General features: G+C 43.8%; 1 protein-coding gene across 1 annotated transcript; it reads right to left on the bottom strand.

Moving 5' to 3' along the window:
• Window positions 1-1401: 1401 nt before the first annotated feature.
• LOC124689232 (protein SEMI-ROLLED LEAF 2-like) lies at window positions 1402-18938 on the bottom strand. Its single transcript, XM_047222788.1, has 19 exons — window positions 18786-18938; window positions 18320-18394; window positions 18111-18226; window positions 17828-17942; window positions 17599-17727; window positions 16593-16640; window positions 16221-16423; window positions 15932-16128; window positions 15570-15856; window positions 15237-15386; window positions 14662-15123; window positions 14375-14524; window positions 13983-14058; window positions 13697-13824; window positions 13223-13423; window positions 12991-13128; window positions 12802-12921; window positions 12385-12600; window positions 1402-1742 (listed from the first exon to the last, which is right to left on the bottom strand). The coding sequence occupies exons 1-19, from the start codon at window positions 18936-18938 to the stop codon at window positions 1602-1604; spliced, it is 3105 nt and encodes a 1034-aa protein (XP_047078744.1). The 3' UTR covers window positions 1402-1601.
• Between the last annotated feature and the right edge of the window lie 5701 nt (window positions 18939-24639).

Below are 24639 nucleotides of genomic sequence, written 5' to 3'. Positions count from 1 at the left end.
TCACCTACTAACGTCAGCTAAGATTTAGTCTAATTAATCTGAAATCCGCTAACTTTAAGTTGCCAAGTCATCTCAAAAGCTTCTCTCGTTTGTGAGGAAAGGAAAAAACAGGAAACAAGCTAGTACTTTTATAAAATGCGTGTGAACCAAAGGGATACTTAAAACATCACGGAATGCATAGTGGAGATTAATCTACTTGAAGAAAATGCCAAGAAACTTATGTATATATCTTCACTGGCTACAAGAGAAGAGGATTTTTCGAAGGGAGCTGAAAAAGAAGGGCGGGCGCGTACGTAGAAATTATCGAGCCTGTGCGTTGGCTGGCGGCGACGCTGATGAGAGAGTGACAGAGTGGATCGAAGAGAGGACGAAACAATATTATATATACGATCAGAAAGAAGATATTGTATTTATCGTCATGGTTTAGTAAGTGCAGACGGTACGGTCGAATAATGGTATGAAGTACGGATGGCACTAGGGTTAGGTGGCACGCCACTTCCTCGCGTTTCTTAATCAAACTCAGAGTGATTCTTGATATCTTTACAGGTATCACGCGTTTTGGAATATAATAGTGCATAGATTCCAGGTTTCTAATTCTAAGGCTATGAGGCAATACTGAAGTGACGAATGACGACTAGCTATCCACATGGGTTTACAGAAGGTGATCGTGGAGACGGATGCGAGGTCGTCAATCTCTTGAAGTATCCTGGGCGGTAGTAGGTCAATTATTACTAGTATCTCCCAATAAATAAACGAGCTTAGTGGGCTTTTCTCTAGCTTTGAGATTAATCATGTATGGCTAATATGCCTGCCCATACATGTGCTCATAGAACTAGTGCTGCTAGAAGGAGGTGCATGTAGATAATATCACTACCTTCTTAGAAGATACCCTCTGTACATAATGAAAAGGAAGTGCTCGTGCCTGTTGCTCCAAAAAAAAAAGGCTTAAAGCATTCTAATCCCCGTGTTTAATCAATAAAGCTCCTGATTCACACAAAAAATTCTGAACTTCAGAGCGTCTACAAAGGCGTGCCATGGGACGTGACGAAAATACAATAAAGCTGACCCTCACTCTAAGAAGCAGAACTAGAGTTCTATGGCAGGTCTATTTTCTTCTTTTACTATCAACAAATGTTTTGGTTTCATTGACTTCGTACACTTGCACCAAGTACAGATGACACAAGACAATAGACAGTCGTTTGATTCTGGTGGTGGTGGCGCTGATCCTCCCAACGCGTCAAGCCTGCCGTGACTTGTTTCCTCTGCAACTACTAACTCCCCAACCAACAGAAGGGCAACGCCAGGCTGACCCAACCCAAGCCATGTGAGCCCAACTGCTCAGCTACAAGGTGAGGGATGTCAGAGTTCCTGGAAGCCCGCAGAACCCAGACGCATTGACACGACGACACAACAAACTACTCACATTACAGGGAAGTGTTGCATTACAAAAGATATACAACACACGCAATGGCATACAGGTACATTCACGAGGGGTAAATTGAGAAACATCACCGAATGTAAGCATTACGTGTTGGATGGTATTCTCCGACTCAACAACCTTCGGTCGGTATCACGGAGTCATGGTTTCCTGTGCTGGAGCATCAACAGCCTGCGGCCTTCAGGAAGTTGTCGTACGGGCTTGATGCCGGCAGCTTTAGCAGATGTTGATGCTGCAGGTTACCACCGGTCTGGGCGCCACCATCTGTTGGGTAGTTTTCCTGGAGGAAAGGGTTTGTATTTTTCTACAAGCAAAGAATGGTCAAGAGTTAGCTCCTCACGCACACTGCACGATCTCATTATCCATTTGTCTCCCGATTCCTATAAAAATTGGCATGCGTGCCTATTGTCAGGAGAGCAACAGCGTTCCGGTTCTCTCTTTTCGTGCGATGCAGTGTTCCAGTTCATGTTTTGTTGTCTTATCTCGAACAAAGTTGTCTTCTTTTCTACGTGATAGTTGTTGGACAGTATATGGGCTCCATTCTATCTAGTGAAGGAGATATGCCCTAGAGGCAATAATAAAGTGGTTATTATTTATATCTTTATGTTTATGATAAATGTTTATATATCATGCTATAATTGTATTAACCGAAACATTAGTACATGTGTGATATGTAGACAAACAAAGAAGTCCCTAGTATGCCTCTTAACTAGCTTGTTGATTAATGGATGATTAGTTTCATAATCATGAACATTGGATGTTATTAATAACAAGGTTATGTCATTGTATGAATGATGTAATGGACACACCCAATTAAGCGTAGCATAAGATCTCGTCATTAAGTTATTTGCTATAAGCTTTCGATACATAGTTACCTAGTCCTTATGACCATGAGATCATGTAAATCACTTGTACCGGAAAGGTACTTTGATTACACCAAACACCACTGCGTAAATGGGTGGTTATAAAGGTGGGATTAAGTATCCGGAAAGTATGAGTTGAGGCATATGGATCAACAGTGGGATTTGTCCATCCCGATGACGGATAGATATACTCGGGGCCCTCTCGGTGGGATGTCGTCTAATGTCTTGCAAGCATATGAATAAGTTCATAAGAGACCACATACCACGGTACGAGTAAAGAGTACTTGTCGGAGACGAGGTTGAACAAGGTATAGAGTGATACCGAAGATCAAACCTCGGACAAGTAAAATATCGCGTGACAAAGGGAATTGGTATCGTATGTGAATGGTTCATTCGATCACTGAAGTCATCGTTGAATATGTGGGAGCCATTATGGATCTCCAGATCCCGCTATTGGTTATTGGTCGGAGTGAGTACTCAACCATGTCCGCATGGTTCACGAACCGTAGGGTGACACACTTAAAGTTGGATGTTGAAATGGTAGAACTTGAATATGGAATGGAGTTCGAATATTTGTTCGGAGTCCCGGATGAGATCCCGGACATCACGAGGAGTTCCGGAATGGTCCGGAGAATAAGATTCATATATAGGAAGTCATATTCCAAGTTTGGAAATAATCCGGTGCATTTATGGCAGGTTCTAGAAGGTTCTAGAAAAGTCCGGAAGAAATCACCATGGAAAGTAGAGTCCCGGAGGGACTCCACCTTGCATGACCAGCCAACCCTAAAGGAGAGGAGTCCAAGGTGGACTCCCCTAGGGTGGCCGGCCAACCCACCTCAAGGAAAGGTGGGAGTCCCACCTTGGGTAGGACTCCCTCCTTGAGTAGGTTTCCCACATATGGGAGGTTTTAGTGTTGGGGTCTTATTCGAAGACTTGGACTAGAACTCTTGGGGCTTCCACCTATATAATGAGGGGCATAGAGAGGGGGCTGACCACTTCAAGCCTCAGCCTTGGCCGCACCCCTTAGAGGGCCGGCGCCCAACCCCCTCTCTCCCCAAACCCTAGCGGTCTCTCTCCTCCACCACATTCCGCACGCTTAAGCGAAGCTCCGCCGGATTTCTCCACCACCACCGACACCACGCCGTCGTGCTCGTCGGATTCAAGAGGAGCTACTACTTCCGCCGCCCGCCGGAACGGGGAGGTGGACGTCGTCTTCATCAACAACCGAACGTGTGACCGAGTACGGAGGTGCTGCCCGTTCGTGGCGCCGGAAGCGATCGTGATCAAGATCTTCTACGCGCTTTTGCAAGCGGCAAGTGATCGTCTACCGCAGCAATAAGAGCCTACTCTTATAGGCTTTGGAATCTCTTCAAGGGTTAGTCTTGATCATCCCCTCGTTGCTACCGTCTTCTAGATTGCATCTTGGCTTGGATTGCGTGTTCGCGGTAGGAAAATTTTTGTTTTCTATGCAACGTTATCCTACAGTGGTATCAGAGCCGTGTCTATGCATAGATGGTTGCATGAGTAGAACACAATGGTTTGTGGGCGTTGATGCTCTTGTTATCTTTAGTTTGAGTACTTTGCATCTTTGTGGCATAGTGGGATGAAGCGGCTCGGACTAACTTTACATGACCGCGTTCATGAGACTTGTTCCTCGTTCGACATGCAACTTGTATTGCATAAGAGGCTTTGCGGGTGTCTCGTCTCTCCTACTATAGTGAAGATTCAATTTACTCTTCTATTGAAAACATTAGTATCAACGTTGTGGTTCATGTTCGTAGGTAGATTAGATCTCTCTCGAAAACCCTAAACCACGTAAAATATGCAAACCAAATTAGAGACGTCTAACTTGTTTTTGCGGGGTTTGGTGATGTGATATGGCCATGATATGATGATGAATATGTATGAGATGATCATTATTGTATTGTGGCAACCGGCAGGAGCCTTATGGTTGTCTTTAATTTTCATGTTGAGAGGTATTTCAAAGTAGTTGTAATAGTTGCTACATGAGGTGAACAACCATGAAGACGGCGTCATGAACCTTGACGCTACGTCGACGATGATGGAGATCATGCCCGTTGATGATGGAGATCATGTCCGTGCTTTGGAGATGAAGATCGAAGGCGCAAAGATAAAAGGGCCATATCATATCACATATGAACTGCATGTGATGTTAATCCTTTATGCATCTTATTTTGCTTAGATCGCGACGGTAGCATTATAAGATGATCCCTCACATTAATATCAAGATAATAAAGTGTTCTCCCTCGTATGCACCGTTGTAATAGTTCGTCGTTTCGAAGCATCTCGTGATGATCGGATGTGATAGATTCAACGATTCACATACAACGGGTGTAAGCCATGTTGCACACGCGGAATACTTGGGTTTGCTTGACGAGCCTAGCATGTACGGACATGGCCTCGGGACAACGGAAACCGAAAGGTTGAACACGAGTCATATGGATGATATGATCAACATGTTGATGTTCACCATTGAAGCTACATCATCTCACGTGATGATCGGTTTTTGGTGTAGTGAATTTGGATCGTGTACCACTTAACAACTATGAGGGATGTTGTATTAAGTGGGAGTTCATTAGTAATTAGATTAAACCATGAACTAATTATCTTAAACATAGTCTGAGTAGTATTTTGAATTAATTTTGTAGTATTGGCATCCGTTTACTACTATGCGCTAGTCTTGTAATTGAGATAGAAATACTGTTAAAATCGACAAGAAACTTTACGGTTTGGTACCGTATTGTTAAAGAATCAAGAATTAATTAAGTCCTATTGCAAACTTTTAGTAAACCTCACATTGTTGATTCAAAGAGCTATGGTTTCAATTAGTACCTAAAGTTATCTTGTCTCCGTGAAACTTGAAGTTCAAATCTGTTTGAAAAGTAAGGAGCTGAAAATTTAGTTTTCGTAAATAATCAAGGTATGAGATATATGTGATATCTAAGACCTTATTGCAAGATGATAGAATATAATTTGGTGAGACTACATGAACTCATAAGTTTTATGGGAATGTACGAAGGTTGAAGACGCAAGGCGTCTCAATCCTCCAACTATTGGGGCACTAACGATATTCGCATATCCATGAAGTGACCATCCTTAATATGCACCGTTACTAAAACTCGTCGTTTCGAAGCATCACGTGATGATCGGGTGTGATAGATTCTACGTGTGCATACAACGGGTGCAAGCTAGATTTGCACATGCAAATACCAAGGTTAAAACTTTACGAGCCTAGCATGTACAGACATGGTCTCGAAAAGTCGTCATGATATGATGGATAAAATTATGAGTGAAATTGTTCATCATATTACAAAGTTACTAATAGTGAAATCTGGAACACTTGTCATATGATGATCAACTTCAAAGTAAGAACCTCAAGGTTATTGGTATTTGACCAACAAACCTAGAAGTTATTAATGTTGAAGTGTTTTTCCGAATAATGAGGAAAGCTAAAAGAGAAACCGCAAAAGATATTTTGGCAAAAAGAAAAGAAAAGACTAGAAAGTCTAGCTCAAGTGTATATAAATGATATACATGTTATGGTTGTATTCCTAGTTAAGTCACACAATGAAATTCTTGGGTATTAGTACCATATTGGTTGGTATGAAGTGTCATACAAAACAACGCAATACAAGAATACAATGGCCTAAGTGATCGACAAGGAATATGATAGAAAAGCACGTCCGGAACAAAATAAAGTGTTATTATGTTCGTCATTGGCATTCTATCTAGCCCTTAGAATTTATAATAAAGAACTTAATAATTGTTATTTTGCTCGGTCAAATGAAAACAATGAGTTGTTCAAATTATGACATTACTCCATGTACGATGGATAAGTTATTATAAATCTTAATGGTGAAACACACATACATAAAATCGACGCTAAAATGCCATAAGGCAAATGATTTGAATTCCACTTATTTGTGGAACCGCCATTTAGGTCATGTTAGAAAGGAACGCATGAAGGAACTCCATGCAAATGGATTTTTGGAGTCATTTGATTTTTGAATCATTTGACGCTTGCAAATCTTTTCTAAAGAGAATGATTAAAATACCGTTCATAGGCCAAGAGTTGAACGGGCAACAAACTTAGTGGAAAAATACATAATGATGTATATGGTTCACTGAGCATAGTTGTGTGCGGGAGATTCTTCTACTTCATGAAAACTTTCAACAATAAATTGAGTATATATATGGATATATTCGATAAGGAAGAAGTTTGAAACATTTGAATGGGTTCAAATAAATTTCAACATGAAGTGGAAATCAACGTAATAGAAAAGTCAAATATCTATGATTGGATCATGGTGGAAATATTTGAATTACGAGTTTTAGCGAACATCTAAGAGAGTTATGAAATTATTCTACAACTCACATTTCTTGGAGTATCATAATGATGATATAGTATCCGAGATATGTATCCAAACCTTGTTGGATCAATGATGAGATAAAATATTGATGCCATTATATTTTTGTGGATTATGCTTTAGTGACTACCGCTTTTACACTGAATAGAGCATCATCATGATCCGATGAAATGACATCATACAAGTTATGACATGGGTATAAACCCTAATAGTCTTTTCTTTAAATTTTGGTTTAAGAGTTTACAACCAAAATCGGATGAATGTCTTCGTTGGTTATCCCAGAGATTTAATTGGGAATTCTTCCCACAAGACAAAGACAAAAGTGTTTGTCAATGTTCTTATTTCCAAGAAATTGTTTCTAGTGAAGTATTTGAGTGGGAGGATAATATAATTTGATAAGGTTTATGAACCTGAGCATAATGATCGCAGTAGCGCGAAGCATCGGAATTGGTTTCGGAAGCGGCCACGACGATCATGGCTCCCATGACTACAAAGTGTTTTATCCATGGAGATCGAAGTACATATTGAACCTCATCGTAGGTATGGTTTACTTTGTGATCAAATAAATGATTTGTGGACAAAGGATTGATTTTGAACAATGATAAACCAACTACAAACAAAGAAGTTATGATGGGCCCTGACTCCGTTAAAATGGCCATGCGCCTTGAAATCCATAATAGATGAATACTTTTTGAAAGTAAATGGATCTATAGACTTGGATGAAATATCATTAAAGAAAGCTCGACTTGTTGAAAAATAGTTTACAACAAAGTTCAAAGAGTTGACTACGATAAGATTAGATCTTCCGTAGCAATGCTTATAGTCTATGTGGATTATTCTAGTAATCACTACATATTTCTTTTAGGAGATATGCTAGTAGGATGGCAAAATACATTACTTATCGAAGTATGTATTAAAGGTGTATACAAGATACAACCAAGAGTTTTGCTGGTCCGTGGAATACTAGATAGGTATACGAACTTCAATTGGATGAAGTAAGTATTACGGAGTAGGAATCTTCACCGGATGAAATAGTCAAAGAGTTTTTTGATTTCATCGTAGACGATGAAGAAGCTTGCATTTGCAAGAAATTAAGTGGGAGCGCTGAGACATATTTATAATACTTTATGTAGATGACATATAGTTGGTTATAAATAATGTAATTATATGCTTGATTAAAATGTTTCATTGAAAATTAACTTCAATGAAAGGATATGGACTAAAACATATTTAGTGTCAAGATCTATGAAGATAGATTGAAACACATAATAAGTTTAAGTCAAAGTACATAGAATGGATATTGAAATAGTTCAATATAGAAATATTAAGAAAATGTTCTTGTCATGTGAAGGTTTAACAAGACTTGAGTGTATCTGACACTCGATGAGTAAAAAACACATGAGTGATTTTAGATCACGAATAATATGTACAAAATCGTATATCTTGTGCTCTAAAATGTTATGAGCATATACCGGAATGATTCATAAGATGATCATGGGACGACAGTAAGAATATCCTTGAGTACTTTAGAAGAACTAAGGATATATATATTTTTGTATGAAGAAATGACAAACAAATCGCTGTAAGGTGTTACAACGATATTGGTTTTGTCATATATAAAATATAATTTCAATCTCAAATTAGACTAAGTGTTGTTTTAAAAGTAGCACAATGAGCTAGAAGTTGTCTATGCTAGATTTAGAAGAGTTCTAAATATTGTGACGGAATCTACAAAAGAAGGCAGAGTATGTCATTGTTTTGACAATGACAAAGGATGTTAAGTCAAGAGGTTCTTTAAGAACTTGGTGTATTTCCGACGAGTCGAACTTTGAAGCTATATTGTGTGTGACAATATTAGTGACATATTTCGGATCGCGGAATTAAGGTTCCACCGTAAGACCAAACTTATTTAATGCCGACTCATTTGGAAATGAGTGATGCGTTGAGACGCAAATGAATTACAAAATACATACGGTTCCGAGCTTGTCGGATCCGTTGACTAAAACCTCTCCCGTGAGCGAAACATGATAAAGCACCGAAGGCCAAGGTGTTATATCTTTACAAATGTAAACTAGATTATTGACTCTAGTGCAAGTGGGAGATCGAAGGATATATGCCCTAGAGGCAATAATAAAGTGGTTATTATTTATATCTTTATGTTTATGATAAATGTTTATATATCATGCTATAATTGTATTAACCGAAACATTAGTACATGTGTGATATGTAGACAAACAAAGAAGTCCCTAGTATGCCTCTTAACTAGCTTGTTGATTAATGGATGATTAGTTTCATAATCATGAACATTGGATGTTATTAATAACAAGGTTATGTCATTGTATGAATGATGTAATGGACACACCCAATTAAGCGTAGCATAAGATCTCGTCATTAAGTTATTTGCTATAAGCTTTCGATACATAGTTACCTAGTCCTTATGACCATGAGATCATGTAAATCACTTGTACCGGAAAGGTACTTTGATTACACCAAACACCACTGCGTAAATGGGTGGTTATAAAGGTGGGATTAAGTATCCGGAAAGTATGAGTTGAGGCATATGGATCAACAAGTGGGATTTGTCCATCCCGATGACGGATAGATATACTCCGGGCCCTCTCGGTGGGATGTCGTCTAATGTCTTGCAAGCATATGAATAAGTTCATAAGAGACCACATACCACGGTACGAGTAAAGAGTACTTGTCGGAGACGAGGTTGAACAAGGTATAGAGTGATACCGAAGATCAAACCTCGGACAAGTAAAATATCGCGTGACAAAGGGAATTGGTATCGTATGTGAATGGTTCATTCGATCATCGAAGTCATCGTTGAATATGTGGGAGCCATTATGGATCTCCGGATCCCGCTATTGGTTATTGGTCGGAGTGAGTACTCAACCATGTCCGCATGGTTCACGACCCGTAGGGTGACACACTTAAAGTTGGATGTTGAAATGGTAGAACTTGAATATGGAATGGAGTTCGAATATTTGTTCGAGTCCCGGATGAGATCCCGGACATCACGAGGAGTTCCGGAATGGTCCGGAGAATAAGATTCATATATAGGAAGTCATATTCCAAGTTTGGAAATAATCCGGTGCATTTATGGCGGGTTCTAGAAGGTTCTAGAAAAGTCCGGAAGAAATCACCATGGAAAGTAGAGTCCCGGAGGGACTCCACCTTGCATGACCAGCCAACCCTAAAGGAGAGGAGTCCAAGGTGGACTCCCTAGGGTGGCCGGCCAACCCACCTCAAGGAAAGGTGGGAGTCCCACCTTGGGTAGGACTCCCTCCTTGAGTAGGTTTCCCACATATGGGAGGTTTTAGTGTTGGGGTCTTATTCGAAGACTTGGACTAGAACTCTTGGGGCTTCCACCTATATAATGAGGGGCATAGAGAGGGGGCTGACCACTTCAAGCCTCAGCCTTGGCCGCACCCCTTAGAGGGCCGGCGCCCAACCCCCCTCTCTCCCCAAACCCTAGCGGTCTCTCTCCTCCACCACATTCCGCACGCTTAAGCGAAGCTCCGCCGGATTTCTCCACCACCACCGACACCACGCCGTCGTGCTGTCGGATTCAAGAGGAGCTACTACTTCCGCCGCCCGCCGGAACGGGGAGGTGGACGTCGTCTTCATCAACAACCGAACGTGTGACCGAGTACGGAGGTGCTCGCCCGTTCGTGGCGCCGAAGCGATCGTGATCAAGATCTTCTACGCGCTTGCAAGCGGCAAGTGATCGTCTACCGCAGCAATAAGAGCCTACTCTTATAGGCTTTGGAATCTCTTCAAGGGTTAGTCTTGATCATCCCCTCGTTGCTACCGTCTTCTAGATTGCATCTTGGCTTGGATTGCGTGTTCGCGGTAGGAAAATTTTTGTTTTCTATGCAACGTTATCCTACATCTAGCAGTATGTTTTCCTTTTCGGGTCCATGTGGTCCATTAGCCCAAGTGACCTGGGATGGTATATAAGTGAGATTGGTCTATTACAAACCCTAAGACATAACATAGCAGCTGATGGCTGCTGCCTCTAGGTTAGCCACTCTTCCTCTTCTACATGGTATCAAAGCCACCGGCGGCGGTGGTGGCGGCGCCGGCGACAACCAGGGTGACGATGATGGTGCTCCTCTGGTGGCTGCTCTGAGGGGCAAGCGTGGGGTGGTGCGAGATCTCGTGGCAGCAGATCCAAAGGAGATTGCAGGTAGTGGTGCTTGTGGTGAAGTTGTGTTGCTGTGATTGGAGATGGCGGAGGAGGATCTGGCCATGGCCAAGGTGCTTGACAAGCTAGCCAACTTGCTGGCTGCAAAGACATCAGATGGGGCATCTTCTGCTTCTTCTGGGGAAGGCAGGAAGGCTGCCGCACATGGGGAGATGTAGTATAAGCTTGAGCTCATGCCAAATGAGATCAAGCTCGATGGGGTTGGAAGTTATCTGAGTTGGTCCAGGAGGGGGATGTTGATTCTAAGGACAAAGTCGATGGAAGGGTACGTGTTAGGAAAGGTTCTTGAGCCTGAAGAAAAGGAGGGGCAGGAGTGGAAGAGATGGAATGCTCCAGATTCACTAGTTCTCACTTGGTTGCTGAATTCTTTGACACCTGCTCTTTCCACATCAACAGAGGTATGTACGCGGGCAAGGGAAATGTCATGCTGGTCTCTCAAATTGAAGGCACAATACACGATTTGACTCAAGGTGAAAAATCAGTGATAACATGTGGGAGAGTTGAGACGTGCATGGGCAGATCTGGATCACCTTGCCCCCTTGGTGCTGCCTCATTAAGAATGTGTGGCAGCAGTGAAGAAGTGGATTGAGGACAAAAGGGTGATGAAATTTTTGAAGGGACTGAATCTTGCATTTGAGGGCGGGAGGGATGCGCTGATGCATCTTCCTCAGCTGCCTACAGCTATGGCACAAGAAGAAATTAGGATGAAACAAATGGAGAAGCAAAAAACAACCAGTAGTATCAAGATCAACTGCAGAAGGTAGAAGCAGAGTACAGAGCCATGTCTCTAGGACTAAGTGAGATGCTATGGGTAAGAAACCTTCTGAGTGAGTTGAAGATCTTAAAGGATGGACACTTGAACGTGTGGTGTGATAACAAGTCAGCAATATGCATAGCAAACAATCCAGTCAGCATGATAGGACAAAGCACATTGAGATTGACAGATTCTTCATTAAAGAGAAACTAGATGCTGGAATTATCAAGATCGACTATGTGAGCACAGGGGAGCAGATTGTTGATTGTCTGACAAAAGGTTTGGCTGCCAAGGAGTGTGATCGAGCTTGTGACATGATGGGGATGATAGATATCTATCACCCATCTTAAGAGGGGTGTTGGATAGTATGTGGGCTGCATTCTATCTAGCAGTATGTCTTCCTTTTCTGGCCCATGTGGCCCAGGGATGGTATATAAGTGAGGTTGGTCTGATAGAAATCCTAAGACATAACATAGCAGCTGCTGGCTGCTACCTCTAGGTTAGCCACTCTTGCTCTTCTACAATAGCTTTGCATCTACTCCTTCGGATCCATAATAAGTGTTGGACATTCAATACAAAGTTGTACTAACTTTGTACTAAATCTCCGACACTTATTATTGATGGGAGTACCACTGAATCCCCGACACTTATTATGGATCAGGGGGAGTAGAATGGCAGGGAAAAACGATGACCCCGAGAGAAGAAGTACATTGTTCTGCCTCACGCACCTGCTCGTCGAAGATATGTGCCGCTTCCGCGTGGTTTATCGGATCGTTTTCGGGGATAGCTGCTTGCCAATTGTGTTTGAAGCTCATGAATGCAGACATCTTCTGCTGTTTTCCCATAGAAAGAGCCTCACACTGGCTAGTCATGTCCTTGAATGGCATGTCCGGAGCCGTTGACACCGAGTACCTTGCCGCCTGAGATGATGGGCCAGTGCCAACCTGTAGAATGCAGAGACATCAGTATGAATTGACAGCACAATTTTGGCAAGCAAGCATATCTTCTACTTACAGCCAAAATCTTTACTCTTCAAGTACTAAAAGATGGAGCAAGCAAAAGAAAGACAGGACGAGAATTTTATTACTAGTCATGCAAAAGAGGGGAAATGGGGGAGACTGATGGTTCTGGGAGCAAGAACATACTGTTTCTAGAAGCTCATCGATACCCAAAAGATCTGTTGTGGGAACAGACATGCCTTTACTAGTTGGCATAGTTTCGTATACTTCTGCCAAGGTTTCATTACCCATATCGATAAGTGGAGCCTGCTTGAAGTTTTCAAGTACTTTAGAACGTGAAAATAAGATGAGATATATTTTGCGACATCTATATACCTCTTGATGGAAGAAATCGTCTTCCGACACTGACAGTGGATTTTTGCTGGGTGCTTCAAAAAACTGAGCATTTATTGGACACATTTCGTCAGGACAGAAGTCATTTAGCAGTTGACTTCTTATACTTTCTAACTCCATCTGAAGAAATTGGAAAAGGTCATCACTCGCATGGTGAATGGAATTCAGTTCGAACAACATAACAGAGGCATAAGAAGAAAGAATGGAATATTACATCTGGTAAATCTGTTAAACTGTTCATGATCATTGAGGTCATGAATTGTCGTGAATGGCTCCCTGTTAAGTTTACTGTTGAAAGAAACTTCAAAGCGTTAGCATCATCCTCTGGTGATCCATATGTCTTAGATGGATCTTCTGAATAATCTTTCACAGCCTGAAGTTTGGTCTCATGTACTAAATGAAGAAAGGGATCCACCTACAAAAAAGTACCAGATGAAGTTTAGAAAGGAGAGAATACATCAAGGCAACAATACTGACTCCAAGAAAAACATTATTAGATAAATGTACCAATGGGCATCATGTAGCGTGTGATTAGTGCAGTTAACTAAAAATAATTCGACGCATGCATTATTAAATGCCCCTTCACCAGTTTGTTCAATTCCCAAGAAGCATGTCACAGACATATAGTTCAATAAGGAAACAAACTATGCCATAAACAAGATATAATGAAATTTGATGAGACACATACTGTTCTTTCATTGAGCAAAGAGTTGCAAATTGGGATGAGAGGCGCCACATTGAAAGCTCTTGAAGAGAAAATGATCATAGATGTAGCCAAAGTAAACAAGGACCGACGACGAGATGGTGACAGAGAATCTAAGAACACAATGGAGACACAATTGGTTATGTAAGTGGATTTAAAGCAAACATCGGTAACCACTAGGCCTATGGTGCATAGTTTTGTTTGTCATGCGAAAATAGAACTTGTGTTTCTTTTGCGACAGATACTAGTCCCAGTGATTTAACCACCTTACCTGTTTCTTGGAGTGAACGTGCCATTAAAGAAAATGCAACCTGGAAACTGGGAGCAAGAGCCTCAAATATTGCCATCTGAAGGAGCAGAGGGAGAAAATATATGTGATATCTATTCCAGACAGATCAGGAATTAAGTTTCAATAGTGTGTAAAGAACATTACAAATGAGGCATAGATATCAGACTACTGAAAATGAAAACTAAATGAACAACAGTGCATGATATTAATATTAGATGGGAAATTTCCCTATAGAATCAGCAAATCATATAAATCAGATTTACAAAACTAAATGGCTTATACATGCACTGTTAAGAATAAGAACTGAAAGCAACAGAATATTAGACAGAGTAATGGAAAGAAAAATACAGATATATAAGATGGCAGTTAAGTACCTTCGACCCAGAAAACAATAGAAGCAAACTATAAGTATGAGCAATAGCTTCATAATTTTGAGGAGAATTTTTATGAGATATCGCTTGAGCCCAAATGGATGACAGTAAAAGTGTGGCCTGGTGACTGCTTAATCTTAAGAAAGCCCATTCCTGAAAGTATAAGAAAGGTAGCTCGAACTTAGAAGGAGCTGAACTGTAGCAAAGGTTTTGCTCACATGTTAATAGCATGTTATATACTCTCATTCTGAACAGAAGGTTGAGATAACGTTGCACATGACACAACATACCATTTCATTGCATGACTCAGTTGAGGAATTTTGACTTTCCTTCAAGGACACAGAAGATCGCAGAGATGATGAAGGAACCCTTTTAATAGATAAATTAGGAACTCTGAAGCTGCGTCTACGGCTTTGCGAACCAGACAAGTTCTTGGGCGAAGCAGTTTCATCACCAATACCGTATAAAGTTTTATTCCGGCTTCCATCCTGTGTACTTTCCCTGAAGGAGGTTTTGTCCCTCCTCAACTTATCAAACAAAGCAGCTGAAGATGAGAAAACAGAGACAGCCCTTGAGAGTGTCCTCTGAATTTCCTGCTTCTTAAGCTGGTCTGGGGATTCTGAATGAGGGAAGGGAGAAACAGAAGATGGGACAAGGACAACAGAAAATATACGGTGTGCAGAAACACGAATTTCATGGTCAGGGTGGACCATTGCTAACAGTAATTGGTGAAATAGTACTTCCGGAAATACCTGGAAGTTATGGTGGATAATCAGTTTTCAGAACATAAATATTGCTAAGTTTCCAGAACATAACTATGGCTATAGAAACTAGAGAAAATTGCATTCTGGTTAGGACAGCATACCTTATTCTTATAGGACAAATTCGGAATAGATGAAATTATTTGGGCAGTGCGATAAACTGCAGATGTAGTTGCTATAGCAATAAGAGGAGTTCGCGAGATATTCTCTAACATCACAGACATCATGTCAAGGACAGGTCCAGCATCACCTACCTGATCAATAATACCAGACAATAAGTTGTAGGCCCTATAAAGGTGACAAGCTCAATTTGAAATTAACCATAATGATAATTATGCAAACAACACCAAGAAGCTTCTGGTAAAATTGCAAAGAATAAAGTAAAGAGAAGAAAGTAGAATGTCATAAAAAAAAGTTTTCGTTTGAGAGGAAAGGACCTTCTTGGATAGCTGGACTATGCAGTCGTCAACAGCCTTCCGGAGTTTGTCATTCCACTTTACCAGTTCCAACTCTCTGCTGCCTACAGCAACCTGCAATGTCTTCTTCATATGTCTCACAAGGTCACTTAGAGCACCAATCGTTGCTGCTGAAGCCTGAGCTCTTGATTGTTCTGCAAGGGAAGCTATCACCTCCACGATGCTGAGTTGCACCTCTGGTTGCTTTGATACAGACTTGTGTTCAATGTGCTTTACCAATATTGATATCATGAGGTTCATGTTTTGCCCTGCAGAAGCTGGTTACATTAAATAAACAAACACTTGCATGTACAGTCTCAAAGGTTCTGGGACAAATGGAGCACCTGAATTTTCCATCAACATTTGCATGTCCAATAAAACAGAGAGAGCAAGTGTGTTCAGGGATGACCATGAATTATTATTATCAAAGTGACGAAATAGGGACTCCAGAACACGACGGAAAGTGGTCGCCTCCCTGGATAGCTTGGCCATGTTGTGCACACAGATTCTTGACCAAAAGTTAGGATCCTTTGCATCTTTCCTGAAACACACGAGACAGTTCAGAACAGCAGCGCACGATACTTGAGATGGTGACAAACTGAAGTGATAGAAATTCAAAGAAGATTATATTACACAGGCAGTTGAATTTCTCCCTTATCACTAACTATGCTCTTCCAAGAAGGTATCCTAGAGATGGTAAATGAGGAAGGAGAGGAAGAGGCACGACCCTCTGCTTTAAGAACTTCTTCTGTCCGCCCACTTCCTGGAGCTTCGGGACCATTATTGTCATCGTGCATCTTTTGAGGCCTATAGCTTTCCAATACTACTTGAACAACCTAGAATTTTATTTAAAGGCCACAGTTAAAAAAAATGACATCAGGTATGCTTAGAAAAATCACATTCAGCAATCTAGCAGTAAATACTAGTGTCATAGATGTCAAATATTTAAAAGGTGTGCATTCATATAACAGAAAACGCAATTCAAGAACTATAACAGATACTCACATTATCAAACTCGGATGAGATATGAGAAAGCTCACCCATAAACCAGATCTGTTCAACACAAGAAAATGAATAGTCAATATTGAAGGATACTTACTTCAGTTAGTTTGCAATGACAGGTATAAAAATTGTAATTAGAAAACAAAAGTAAAATCAGAGGTTACTACATGAAGGATCGATCTTGGGCTGCAGCTGGTGCGATCAGCTTAGACGCCTTGATCCAGTACTTAGAACTAGTGGGTTGAGTTTTAGGGTGATCGGTTGTCCTGGGCTTGTAAATATTTGTAAAAAACTCTCGTTTCTATCAATGCCACAAAACCGAGTGCTTTTTGTGTTTTCACGAAAAAATATTTTGGAAAGCGCACAAACTTCTGAGGGGTGATCCAGTGATATATAATTAATTTAAATGACTTGAAGAGTTGGGTAATATCGTCTAAAAAACAACTAGACATTTCTACTTTGGCTGCTCAATCAATTTAGAAGAATGACGAGAAAATATAGCTACAAGGGTTTGATGCAATTACCCCTAGTTATGACATACTACCTCCGTTTCAAGGAATAAGGCGCACGCGTATTTCAAGACGAACTTTGACCATAAAAATTGAGCAATAAAATTTTAATTTTATTATATGTAATTAGCACCGTTGGATTCGTACTGAAAAGCACTTTCTAATGATGCTAATTTCATACAAACAATCTTTATATATTTAAATTATTTTTTGGTCAAACAAAAAACACGTAAAAAGAGGACGCCTTATTCCTTGAAATGGAGGTAGTAAAGCGAAATCTTGGAACCACCAAATTGTGATGGGCATTACAACGTTCGAAGCTTGATTAGCGCTACACTTTGACATTGTTAACATGATTTCAAAATTTCAACCCCTTCACATCTGTTTTAACAGAGTGAAATGTGGGATTTGCAGAAAACGCCAGGAGAAACGGTACAACGGCAGATACTCATAATGACAGGCAGGGCGTTCCACCAAAAAAGATCATGCAGAGAACATACCATAGCTGAAAGGGCTTGGAGGGCTGCTGCACGGAGTGCATTAGACTTCTCTTCCACCTTGACTACCTGAGCTAGTTCACAGAGTCTTGGGACAAGTTCTTCCATATTGAACTGATACGTTCCATCCACCTGGAATGAACATAGGAGTCAGAGGATGCTTCTAGCTTGGAAAAGATTTATGGAGCAGATAAAGGCATACAGTGCTGGCTGGCTATACATATTGGGATACCTGACAGACAATAAAATCAAACAAGGTTTCACACCCTATGATGCGCATATCATCCTGCCTCGTGTGATCCAAGAGAGTGCATATGATGCTCAGCAAGCTGCTTGCTAGTAACGGCCTGCACTGAGCGAATCATATTTTAACCTTTACAACCATTCGAAGAGAAATTACCAATACGGAAACTATCTTCACTCGACAGCCAAGTCTCTGGACTGCTCTCCATGGAAGGGAGCAGATTTGGTACAAAACCACTGAAACGTAAACTGGAAGTCTGCACATGACTTACATCTGGTCTTTACAAGATACCAACAATCTGCGGTATATCAGCACAACCACTTTCGCAAAACCATACTGCTCCTTCCTCAACTCCTTGTAAAACCTTTGCTCCAAGTATTCAGTGATCTGCACACATAGTAACAGTGCAGGTCTATTAGTAGCTGTAAGCTGTCGGGTGCATAGGTCCAGGGTAGACAAGCAGGGCAGTGAAGACAGTACGTTTGGCACGCGGTGAGGGTTCCGAGCAACATAGTCGCACAGCTTCCCGATCCTCCTTTCATTCGGCGGCTCTTCCTGCAATCGCGAGAAATTGTGTCATGTTTCCATAGAGCATCATCAGCAAGGCAGCTAGCTATCAGATAACTGGTGTAGGTCGTCATACTGTCGCAGCTTCTACTTTAGTGAAAACTAGTACCAGGCTATCAAAGAATGAACCTAGTGGCTTGAGAAAGCAGAGGCAGAATTTTATGCTACGGTTGTCTCCACATTTTCAGCAGTTGGTCAATGGAAACGGGAGGCCAACGACACGGCCGTAAGCATCGGCAGTCCGTAATTACAGTACACGGGTACAGTAGCGATTGATTTCATCTCATTTCCTCGTCTTCCAACGCAATGCAATACTAGAAGGGGAGTCAAATGCCGAGCAGGGATAGAGCTACGGAGGAGGAGGGGATCGGATTTGAACCTGCGTTGCGGGGAAGATTTCGGCGAGGATCTTCTTGTAGCGCTTGACGGGCTGCCTGGAGCGGGCGCGCAGGGAGGGGCAGAAGTAGCACAGCCCGCCGCACGCCGGCAGCACCTTCCTCGACACTACCCCGGACACGGACGCGCTGCCCATTCCCTATCCTCCTCCGCCGCGTCCTCGACCACCAGAACCGAGACGACCCCGCGCGCGCTCCCCTCCTCGCCGTCTGCAGCCGATCGAATCGCCTCTCCCGATCGCCTGGGCTACCAGATCGGGTCAACGGGAGCGGAGCACGGCGCCTGGCTGGTGTGGCGGCGGAGGATCCCCGCCGCCGCCGACCTGCCGCCGTCGGCCCGCGACGGTGGAAGGAGAGCGCGGGAGGAAGAGGGGAAGGAACAACGGCCGGCCCGGGAGTTGCGCGAGGATGTGCGCGCATTTGCTAAATTTTTTGGGGAGGTCATGCCGGTCCTACCTGTCAGTGACAGGTGGGCGCTGACGGGTCAGTGGGTCCCAGCTGCCGTCGTGGGCCGCTGCGGCCGGCGGCCGGCCACCGGTGCTCACCTGCTGCGGCTATATCTTTCTTCTTTAGCTCTCGAATATGTCAGAGGTGTGCAATTAAATATACATGTATTATGCAGACATATAGCATTTCTCTCAAAATAATGGGTGTACACTTGTACACCTAGATGGCTAATTATATAACGGGCTCCACCGATGCATATAATGCAGCATAGTACTATATAGCAGTACTTGCAGGCGAACATCCTCTTTGGCTCCCGACCTCTAGTGCTCAATTTATTGTAAAAAAACAAAAAAAACATATTTAAATGTTTTTAAAAAATAAAAATGTAGATATAGTCAATGATGTACCCTACAAACACACACACAAAATTGTAACGTTAAATCCCTTAAATTCAAGGCTATAAAAACTGACAAAATATGATGAACTGAGTTTTAAAAATAAGCACTGTTCACTATACTCATATTTATTTATTTTATTTTTGTGTGGCTCAACATAAAAATATTTTAAATTAAGATTCTAATTGTTTGTAGAATACATAAATGTGTAAAACAAAAAAAATCTACAACTTTTAAAATCTTGCAAAAATATTTTTTGGTTTTTTTTTAATAATGGAGCACTCGAGCTCTGCTAGAAATCAAGGTTTTAAATAGCACGCTATTTCTCCGCTTAAATATCAAAGAGTAATTTTGCTCGATGTGACGCTATTTGCGAAATAGCATGCTATATCGCGCTAAAACTTCATAGCATCAGCGCGCTACTTTTTTCAGTCAAGTTGGTTTCACTTTTTCGTGGTAATGAATTGCAATCTGTTGGTTCCACTTCTAAATCAGAAGATAATATCGCTATGCTAATAATTTTTAGTAAATAATTTATACTATGTTGTTGCCTTGTGAAATGTTGATGTTAGCCTTCTAAAATATTTGAGATATTTTTTATATGTGATTATGTATGTATGATTGAGTCACTTTTGGACTACATATCAATTCGTTCTAATAAAATTATTTATTTTTAGGCTATATTTAGTATTATTTTGAAAACGATATTTCAAATATATCACGCTATTAGCACGATATAGCGTCCATAGCATTTGAAGGATGCTGCCGCTATTTCATTTAGCACGCTATTTTAAACCTTGCTAGAAATCCTCTTTCATATTTTATTTTTCTTAGTTAGGACTTTTTTTTGCGGGGACTCTTGTAAAACCCGATTTCTAATTCCTGCCATAGCACTCTGTTGTCTTACCGGGTGCACACCTCCCGCGTGCGTCCGATTAAGACCCGGCGGTTCGCGAGTGGAATGTTTGGGCACCACAGTGTCTAGATGTGCTTTTTCTAATTCCGATGGCCATCCCGTCCAAATCCCCATCTCTCCCTAGCATCTGGTTTGGAGGCGCTCAACGGAAGACGGGAGGGGCGGCGCCACCACATGGAGCTGCAGTGGCCGTCTCCATGGCGCGCTGCCGGAAAAGACCCCGCCCCTACCGCGCGCTGCAGGGGCCGCCTCCATGGCGCGCCGCCGGGAAGGGTCTCGCCCCTACCACGCGCTGTTGGCCCCGTCTCCATGGCGCGATGTAGGGGATTTCTCTACCGCGCGCCGTCGGGAAGGGACTCGCCCCTACCGTGCGCTGCTGGCCCCGTCTCCATGGCGCGCTGGGAGGATGGCCGTCTTCATGGCGCGCCGCCGCGAAGGGCCTCACCCCTGCCGCGCTCTGCTGGCCTCGTCTCCATGGCGCGCCAGGGGGAAGGGCCTCAACTCCAACGCCCGTCGCGGGTCCAGCACGCCGTCGGGCTCTGCCAATGGATCGAATCCTCAATAATAGCAGGTTCTCTATATTTTCTTCTTGTAAATTTTAGAGCTAGGATATACTTTTTGATTATTTATACATCTAGATTTTTTTTTTCCTTTTTCTACATCCAGAATGATGGCAACAGATGTAATTTTTTTCTTTTTCTACATCCAGATCTTGAAAATATTAGGTTTCCACACATTTTCGTATGTAATTTATTTCTTTTTTCTACATTTACACTGCCCCTTTTTTACATCCTCAATTGGAATCACAAACACTAGTATATTTTCTGGGATTTAACTTTTTGTAGTTAAACTCCAATTTTTTACATGCAAATATTTGTTCTGAATTCAAGGAAGAAAATAAGAATATACAAGATGCATTTACTTTGTGTTTTATTTTGTGTGAATTTGTACGCTATCTAGAGCTGTCTTTTGTTTCTGTCATGAATTTGCAACGGAGCGGGGTAATGAGAAGGCGGTTCCCGTATTTTACGTGCAGACCCGGGCGGTAGAAGGAAAGAGGGATCAAAACTTTTCTTATTTTGGAACACGGAGATGTCGAACCATTTTATTTCCTAATTTGGGTGGAGCACCGTGGTAGACTAATTAGTGCTATAGCACCCTGTAGCAGGGTCCCTTGTAAAAGCCTAAACCCTACCTCTCAGTTAGGATCGATCGAGGGGACTGGTGGTAGTCACCTCGCCGGCGACGATGAACCGCCGGTTCCTGTACATGCTGGTCAGAGCCTCCCCCTTGTGCGGCTCTTACACGCTGCGACGCACGAACCCGTCCCGCCTTTTCTACCCCATGGACTCGCCGGAGCGAGCGGCGGCGGCGGCGGCAGCGGCAGCAGCTGGAGCTGCGAGGGCGGCGACGTCGAAGGCGGAGGCAACGGAGAGGCCGGTGGAGGACGCTCGACTGCCTCCGGCCACCACGACCTTCCGTTGCTACAACACCGACAGGCCGCACTTCGCGCTCCTAGGCCGCAATAAGGACAAGATCCTCGTCCTGGACGAGAACGAAGCCGTCAGCCGCGCCGTCCTGTACGACGACGCCTCGCGCTGCATCCACATGTTGCCCAGCCCGCGGGAGCCCAAGATAGAGCCCTTCTCTGTCGCCGTCGGCGACAACCTGTACCTCATGGAGGGGAATCCTCAGGGCGACAAAGATGACTGCGACGAGCACGAGCGATCGCAATACGAAGCTACCGTCGAGGCGCTTGTTCCCGGTGGCGAGGACTCGTACTGGTGGCGCTCCGTCCCGCCGCCGCTCTACGCCGCGCGGACGTGTAATCTCAACGACGACGTCAGGGCCTACGCTGCTGTCGGCGGTTCCAGCATCTGGGTGTCCACGGATTTATACCAAGGCACGTTCGCCCTCGACACGGCGAGCGGCGCGTGGAGCAGGGCCGGCGACTGGCCGCTGCCGTTTGTAGGGCGCGCCGAGCACGTCCCGGAGCACGGCGGCCTCTGGTTCCGCCTCTCTGACAGCGGCATCCTCCACGCGTGGGACCTTCGGGCCGAAGGCAGGCCGGCGGCGCGGCGCACGCGCGGGCATATCAGCGACATGGCCGAGGGGCTCTTGGTTGGATTGGAGGTCGCCCACCTTGGCGACGGGCGGCTCTGCGTCGGCAGGCTGTTTGAGGTTAAACGAGAAGGATCACGCGAGCACTGCACCTGCTGCCGCTACCACTGTAGGCCTTCGCGCGTACTCTTCGCCATGTTCACCGGCGTGGAGGTGGAGGACGCCGGCGACGGGACGGCGTTACACCTGATCGAGCACAAGTCGTGCAGATATAGCTTAGGTGTAGGCAAGTCCGCCCAGTTTGTGTTCTAGTTTATTTCAGAGCATTTTAGATTGATTGTATTTTCTACTCCTTTTTTTAAATCAATTGTATTTTCTACTCCTAAAATAGTTCCAACAAGGGAGAGTGATAATAAGAGAGAGTTGGTAGAAATTGGGATGCATTTTAGATCCTTACAGTTCTTGCAAATTTTAAGTATATAGTTAAGAAAAAAGAAACATAATATGCTAGGACCCAACCATTGATAGAAATTTAGATCTAAACATGCTCGCTAAATGAATTTGGTAGCTCAAAAACTACCGACCTTCTGAGATTGGCATTGGATTTTGAATAAATATAGAATTATTCTAATTAAAATTCAAATAATCCATATATGCATGCTATTTGTTATAACATCCTATATGTAACTTCAGCACCCGTTCGAAATCGAATATCCTTATCCTGGCTAGGCTCTTTAAAATCGGATATGAATACCTTAAAACGAATTCGAGACCGATTTTGACGCTGAAATTATTCTATTCATTTACACCCCTATACAGAGTTCTTAGTGACTAGTTTTATAGTTTTTATAGGGGAAGACTTGTAAAAAGACTGTTGGCAAACGCATAAGCCCTAGCCCTCGTTAGGCAGCCAGAGAAGATCGATCAGGCGGCCGGCCGGGCGGTACTCACCTCGTGCTCGCGGCGACGATGAAGACGAACGAACAGGCGGTTCCTGTACATGTTGGTCAAAGCAGCCTTCGGGGAACACGGCACGTACACGCTGCGCCGCATCAACCCGTCCCGCCTTTTCTACCGCAAGGATTCGCCCGAGCGCGCGGCGGCGGCGGCAGTTGCTGGTGTTGCGAGGGCGACAACATCGGAGGCGGCGGCGACGGCGAGGGTGGTGGAGAACGCTCGCCTGCCTCCGCCCACCACGACCATCCGCTCCGACTCCTACGGCCCACTGCGCTGCGCGCTCCTCGGCCGACACAAGGACAAGATCCTCGTCGCCGGCGACGAGGACAAGATCCTCATCGTCGACGACGAGGACGACCCCGTTTTCCGCGCCGTCATCTACGACGACCGCTCGCGCTCCTTCCACGCGCTTCCCAGCCTGCGTCATTGCATAATCGATCCCTTCTGGGTCGCCGTCGGCGACAGCCTGTGTACTTTGTGAGCGGCTACTACCACTATGACCGCTCCGGCGACGACGATGACAGCTACGACGACGACGCCGAAGACAATGACATCCACGACGAAGAAGACGACGAATACGCAGCAACAGTCGATGCGCTTGTTCCGGATTGCGACGGCCAGTACGCTTGGCGTGGCGTCGTGCCGCCGCCCCACGAGAGGATGGACTGGAACTCCAAAAGCAGGGCCTACGCGGCCGTCGGCGAGTCCAGCATCTGGGTGTCCGCGGGATGCCACGGCGCGCTCGCCCTGGACGAGCAAAGTGGGCGACTGGACGCTGCCATTCGTGGGGCGCGTCGTGCACGCCCCGGACCCGGAGCACGGCGACCTGATCTGGTTCGGCTTCTCGGGCGGCACCCACCTCGAAGCGTGGGACTTGCGCGCCGATGGCGGGCCGGCGTCGCGCCTAAGGTGGGGTGATATGCCCGGCGTGGTCGACGGGAATGTGTTTCAGTCGGAGGTTGCAGTCCTCGGCGACGGCCGCCTCTGCGTTGCCAGGCTGTTTGAGGTTCACAAACCGCCGCCGTTACGCGGGCACTGCTCCTCTGCTGCTACTACCGCACC

This window comes from Lolium rigidum, chromosome 2 (genome assembly GCF_022539505.1).
Source record: "Lolium rigidum isolate FL_2022 chromosome 2, APGP_CSIRO_Lrig_0.1, whole genome shotgun sequence".
Classification (NCBI taxonomy): Eukaryota; Viridiplantae; Streptophyta; class Magnoliopsida; order Poales; family Poaceae; genus Lolium; species Lolium rigidum.
The sequence above is the reverse complement of the archived record's forward strand: the minus strand, read 5'-3'. Positions and strand labels throughout refer to the sequence as shown.

Coding starts and splice junctions, on each gene's coding strand:
- LOC124689232 (XM_047222788.1), bottom strand. CDS start 18,938: ATGGGCAGCGCGTCCGTGTCCGGGGTAGTGTCGAGGAAGGTGCTGCCG. Junction 18,227..18,319: donor ACCCTCACCGCGTGCCAAAC/GTACTGTCTTCA, acceptor CTATGTGTGCAG/ATCACTGAATACTTGGAGCA. Junction 15,124..15,236: donor ATTTGTCCTATAAGAATAAG/GTATGCTGTCCT, acceptor CATAACTTCCAG/GTATTTCCGGAAGTACTATT.